Source organism: Cnephaeus nilssonii, assembly GCF_951640355.1.
Source record: "Cnephaeus nilssonii genome assembly, chromosome: 8".
In the NCBI taxonomy this organism is placed as follows: domain Eukaryota; kingdom Metazoa; phylum Chordata; class Mammalia; order Chiroptera; family Vespertilionidae; genus Cnephaeus; species Cnephaeus nilssonii.
Window position 1 is genome coordinate 94,413,953 of NC_137079.1, and position 6,606 is coordinate 94,420,558.

General features: G+C 42.5%; 1 protein-coding gene across 1 annotated transcript; it reads right to left on the reverse strand.

Annotated features, from left to right (window-relative positions):
* Positions 1-2,077: 2,077 nt before the first annotated feature.
* On the reverse strand, positions 2,078-6,243 carry HTR2A (5-hydroxytryptamine receptor 2A; the record flags this gene model as incomplete). The annotated part of the gene is made up of 3 exons (XM_079778723.1): positions 2,078-2,229; positions 2,890-3,090; positions 5,832-6,243. 3 exons carry the CDS (start codon positions 6,241-6,243, stop codon positions 2,078-2,080), a joined length of 765 nt encoding a protein of 254 aa, XP_079634849.1.
* Positions 6,244-6,606: the final 363 nt, after the last annotated feature.

The following is a 6,606-nucleotide window of genomic DNA, read 5'->3' on the forward strand; positions in this document are numbered from 1 at the left end:
TTGGGATGGAAAAGAAAAAGCCAAGTAGAAATTCAAACTAATTGGGATGGGGTGAAGGCAATGAAGAAGGCATTGTGCAAGTCAGCAAACCTGAAATGGGGGCAAATGGATAAACTATTAAAAAGAGAAATATATGTTAAATAGAAAATAAGATGATAGGAATAAAACATTATGCCCATTGTCATAGTAATGTAGATAGGCTGAGTTTCATTATCAAAAGGCAGTCATTGCCAGATTTTGTTTAAAAATATCCATCTGTAAGTTAACTGTGAAAATATACATTAAAACAAAGGAACAAAGATAGTAAAGATGAGATGAGAAAAGATACATTGGAGAGATTCAAAGCATGAGGAGGAGATATGATAATATTAGTATCAAATAAAGTAGAATTCAGGGCCCAAAGCTGTTTGAGGGGATTATGCTAACAAAACAGTTGGGATCTTAAGAGTGAAGATTCTGGAGTGAAGGGAAGAGTGAAATAGTGCAGTAATAGTGTGTGCTGCCTTTCCTTCAAGGTATTTACTACTTTGTTACAGGGACAAACTGAGAGGATGAGCAGCTCAAGATTTAGCAGCAACTTATAGTGTTGAAGAGACAAAACTGTAGTTCAGAGCTCTTCAAAATGGAGAACGTTGTGGTTTTCATCTGAGGTTATCAAGAGACTATACCCTAGTTATAAGGGTAAACTACAAACAGACCAGTGTTTACAAAACCCAGCCTAAAAGAAACTCAGTCCCTGACTGAATTGGGGGTACCCAATCTAACTACCTGCTAAAGCTAAAGGACTACTCTTTCAAGAAAGAGAACATCAACAGAGTATCCACAATTTTTTTTTACAAAGTGTTCAATACTCAATTTAAAAAAAATTACCAGGCATACTAACTGACAGAACCAAGAGGGAAATGACCCTTGAGAATAGTAATCCTCAGATTACTCAGATATCCAAATAACAGTGATTAATATTTAAGAAAATAGATGAAAACATGAAGAATTATTCCAGAGAACTGGAATAAAAGGCTAATATGCAAATAGACTGAACGGTGGAACAGTCTATTTGCATATTATCCTTTTATTATATAGGAACGACCGGTTGCTATGATGAACACTGACCACCAGGGGGCAGATGCTCAATGCAGGAGCTGCCCCCTGGTGGTCAGTGCACTCCCACAGGGAGAGCATCACTCAGCCAGAAGCCCCAAGCCTGGCTCACGGTTGGTGAGCACAGCAAGCACAGCAGCAATGGCGGGAGCCTTTCCCGCCTCCGTGGCAGCGCTAAGGATGTCCGACTGATGGCCTAAGCCTCGAGGGCTCCCAGACTGCAAGAGGGCACAGGCCGGGCTGAGGGACACCCCCCTCCGCCCCAGTGCACGACTGTCTTGCACCAGACCTCTAGTCTATAAAAATAACTGGGAATTCTAAAACTAATTGCAACTTCCTCCTTGATGGTCTGTCTCAGTGGTCCTCGGCTGTACCTTAGAATCACCAGGTTCTACTATGGACCCATTATGCTCCCCATGGGTTCTTATGTGCAGCTGGGATTGAGAACCACTCGTAATAGAATGAGTCCAAGATTGCAGAGGTCCAGAAACCACAAAAAGTTTTTGGAGCAAGAACTAGTTCCTCAGTAAGGAGAAACATTCATCAGTAAGAGCAGGGCTTGGTGCTGGAAGTTTAGCCCCCCCACTGCTCCTTGCAAGCCACAAAACCACTCTCTACTTAGCTTCCTTAATCTATCAAAAATGTACAGCAAGATCTTTTGTTTTGTCTCCTTCAGACCATAACGTGAAGTTTAAAATGGAAAAGAGGTAAGACTTTTCCAAATTTTGAAAATCATACCAATGTAATTTGTGAGTATTCTCATCATAATCAAACAAAAACTTTGACCTGTTAAGGTGGGCCTTGCCCAAGTCATTTTATTTTTTGCACCCCAACTTTCTCACCTAGAGAGTGGAGCTCCTACTCTGCAGATTACATCTTAAGTAGCAAGGCAAACAATAGAAACCGAAACACCAGATATTATATTGTTTGCTTATTATACATTTGCATGTTTTATTACAAAGCTGTGGACAGACTCATGCTAGCCCTTGATGTCAAGCCTGCCACCATATCCCATGTCTCTCATGTTAGTAGATACTGACACCCAGGTGGCCATAGCAGGTATGGCATTTCTGCCTGCAAAGCTTTGTGACTTCAAAGCAAATCCCGGGAAATTTTGGTTATTGACTAAGCCTGTTGAGGTGACAAGTGCAATTGGCTTAGCTGCCCGGGAGCTGCAGCTTTAGCTTCCATTACCTGAGCTTTCAAGATTGTTAGGTGTGTGACGGATCAATGCTGGCTATAGGTGAACGTGTGTAATCAACCTCAGTGAAGCAGGTTGAATCCTCTGGTGGGAGGTGTCATAAAAGGAGGAAGGTGTTGCAAAGGCGCCGGGCAGGCTAAAATGCCTGCCCCATGAGCAAGTTCTGCCACCTTCTTTTGTTCTCACCTTCTCCCTCTGAGTTCAGTACCGGGCACCTTCCCTAGCCCCCGAAGTTGTATATTCTCCAGTATGGAGCTCTGTATTCTTACAGTGACCACAAGTCTGGTGATTATAAATGTTGAAGTCTCTGGGAAACTCAAGAGTTACAGTAGTGATTTTGAAAGCATGAGATGTTTTGGAAGGTGGCTAGTCCTGATTTGGACTCTATTGGTATATACATTCTTACCTGTGCAAAGCAATACAAATTTATGTTGTCAACCAGTGATGTGAAGGGGTTTTTTCTTTCCTATAGCAAATCTGATCATTGCTATGTTGCATCATACCTTGCAACAAACAGAATAATAGATTCATGATGTTCTGTCATGATGAACTATCATTTCAAATGAGGCTGAAACATTGTTCCCACTTACCTACTGATATAGTCCAAACAGCAATTATTTTCAGAAATGCCTTAGTTCTGGAATTGAAGCGGCTATGATGGATGGGGTTCTGGATGGCGACGTAGCGGTCCAGCGAGATGGCACAGAGGTGCATGATGGAGGCCGTGGAGAAGAGCACATCCAGGTAAATCCAGATTGCACAGAGCTTGCTAGGCAGAGGCCACTGGTAACCTAGGATGCAGAAGCTTAGTGTCAGTAAGCGGCCTTATGCTGCCTCTGGCATGTGGATTCTCTCCTACTGCAACAGTTTCCATCCTGGGGAAAGGCACAAGAGGCAGCAAAGGGCAACATAAGATATTTTCAATATTTCAAAAAAGCCTAATAACAACTGTGGTTAACTACAATACGATTTCACTGGCTGAGAAACACAGGTTTGAACATTTCTTTTGGCTGGAACTGTCAGTTTGTTGGGGTAAACAGGTTCTCTTTAGCACTTCTTTCACTCTATTCTGCCTAACAAAACATGTCTTTTTGGTTTGTTTTTGTTTTTAAATTACTTAGGCCATAAGTTATGACATATTTTGGGCTCCTCTACGAAGCACCTCACAGTATACTGTCCTTACTTATTCACACGTCTTTCACACATTTTCTGCTTCCTGTGGTTAGGCCCACCCCATTGTCATTATTATAATTGCTCAGTCTTACCCCGTGATGGCATTGAGTAGTCTCTCAATAAATGCTATTGGCGTGAAGGAATAAATGACTAAAAATCCAGAATGAGAATATGTCTTTACTTTTAAAAATGAAACATAATTACCTAATAATGCTTTAGGGATTAAACTCAAATTTGGGGCTTATAGGGGTGAGGACGAAGACAATGGTGAAGGAAAACATGGTGTTTCTGTCCTGAGAATTGTTTCAGGGGTGCTGATACTGCTGGTCCAGGGATCCCACTTTGCCAAACAATGTTTAGGATAGTGGTTCTCATTCCTGGCCGCACATTAGAATTAGCTGGAGAACTTTAGAGAAGTCCTGATGTCTAGGAGGGTGGGTCCCAAACACTGTTCTAAAGCTCTCCAGATGATTCCCCTGGGAGGACCCCTGAAGGAGGTCACCTGCTGTATTAGAGAGATAGGATATGCTTTATGGACATAAGCAAAGTGTCCTGTATTTTTAAAAAATATTTTTGAGGGGGACCTAATGGTTATATAAACCTAATTAATTTTGGTAACAGTATAAGCAATGGTGTTAGATCTGTGTGCATGTGAGAAGGAAAATTATAAAGTCCACATATAAAGTCCAATATTCCAGACCCACAAAGCTGAACAAACTCTCCATTTTCAAACATGCTTTCTCTACCAAAATGCCACCACAGGTATTCAGAAAAGTAACGGTTGCAGGATACAAGCCTAACTTACTGCCTTTCACACGGATTATTTGCAAAGAGTTTCAGGAAAGACTAGAGCCTTTTCCTTAGCAGCGCCTGGGGGGGAAGGCATGCTCAGCCTGGTCGGAAATGATGTTGGCTCTTAAAGAAGTTTTCTCTGCTAGGAGGCAGCCACAAGCCTTAGGCTAGGTTTCCGCAGTAGGGATAAGGAGGGGGCATTTCCTCCCCCTGCAGAGTTCAGGAGGACAGTGCAGGGAGGAGCTCAACTCCGCCTGGAAATGGCTACACGCAGAACAGCTGCCGCTAGGGGGCGCACTTGCAACCCAGAGCCTGAGACGCCCAGCAGGTTGCAGCTTCCCAAGGTGGCTGGTTGGTGCCTCCTCTCCCCTCCTCAACCTCCACCCCTCCTTGGGGTCATTCCCACCCTGCATCTGCAGCGGTTTTAGTTCCCGGACTGGTCGGCCCTGTGGATAGTCACCCCCCATTCCTGGAGTTTGCCTTTGAGCAGGGTGGGGTTTTAAGAAGCGAGGACCTCTCCAGTATATCTGGGAAATGACAGGCGAATTTAATGAAATGAGCTGGTGGTGACATTCGAGTGGTCAAGTAGGCTGTTTTGTAATGAGCATTACCCATCATGTGCAAACCAGAGCCTGCTCTCCTTTGCTCACCTCCCTCCTTCCTACTCCTCAGGACTGGACTGATATATTTTAGCCCTAAGACTTGGCCAGAAAATCCCCTCTTAAAGACAGCACTCAACTTGTTTCTAGCTCTGGATGACTGCTGATGTGCCTGTGTCAGCAGTCTTAATTCTCTTTCTCTCTCTCTCTTCAAAATCTGGCTGTATTACTTATAATTTGGAAAGAACATCACATTCTACTTCCAGCTAGAGCCGCCCCAGTGTTTGCTGACTTGCTGAGCAGTTTGACTCTTTCAAAGTCTGTTGAGAAGAAAGCAAGATTAACCTCTTTCCATTTGTTTTCCACCCTCCTCCACACCAGACTGGAGGAGTTTATGCATATGCATTTTTAAAGGCACCCTTCCAAATTAGCGTCCCTGGGCAGGGAACAATGAAAACTGGAGTCATTCATTTATTCTAATGGAGACTCTGCATATTTTAACATTAGATCCCACTGCACCACTAATGTTCTCTCTGCAAATGTTCCCAGGTCATTGGGAAGGTTTTACCACTCCATCAGAACTGCTGAAAACTATGACAAAGATAGAACTGTTCTGTCTTAAAGGCTGGAATATTTGGGAATATAAAGGAGTGAAAATCAAGTGGATTCAGAATGACAGATACTAAGTTATTGCTTTATGACTGTATTGGGGCATTTATAATAATTTCTACATAAAATGTATGTGTTTCAAAGCACAAAACTCTTTAAGAATCACAGATAGTAGATTTTTAAAAATAGGTAAACCCCATTTCAGAGTAAAGTTTAAGTAACTAGTGTAACAGAGGGCCCTTGTTTATTAACAAAGCCTCCTGTTTGTATTGTCCCTTGAGACCTGGCTCATCTGCTAATGACATGCACATGCTCTTTATTACTAGTGTGGGTACAACTGGGAAACCAACTCCACTCACCATATAGGATGGTTAACATGGACACGGGCATGACAAGGAAACCCAGCAGCATATCAGCTATGGCAAGTGACATCAGGAAGTAGTTGGTGGCATTCTGCAGCTTTTTCTCTAGGGACACTGCCATGATGACGAGTATGTTTCCAGCAATAGTTAGAATAATCACTATAGCTGTCAACAAAGCAGACCAGTTTTTTTCCTGGAGATGAAGTAAGGAGAAGCATGGTGGTGAGAGACAGCCCTCACAGGAAAGGTTGGTTCGATTTTCTGAGTCCACTGTCCAATTAAATGCATCTGAAGTGTTAGCTTCTCCAGAGTTAAAGTCATTATTGTAGAGTCTTGTGCCATCATTTCGTTGCATTAAGGAGTTTGTACTTGAGCTCAAAGAAGTGTTTTCTTTACAAAGAATATCCATTTCTAAGCTGGAACTTGTAGTAGATGAAGTGTAGAAAAATTAACAAGTTATAGGCTCTGCTCACCATCCATTTTTGTGTCCCCACACTCTGTCACACTGAAGCTGGTGTACATGCTGGGCTCCTTGGTTGGCTTTTTTTCCTGCCATTATTGCAATAGTAGTTAAAGAACTGCAGTGGCTCTTTCTTTATATTCCCTTCCTTCACAATGTTAGTAGAGTCCTCTGTTTGGTTTCATTTTTTTTTTTCTCCAAGGCAAGGTCAAAAAGGCAGAAGGAACTTTAAACATATAGGTTGCAGAGTTTTGAGCATTCGGGGAGAAAAATGTGATCCTGGCCAAAAAAGGAAAGTTTTGTAACTACCAG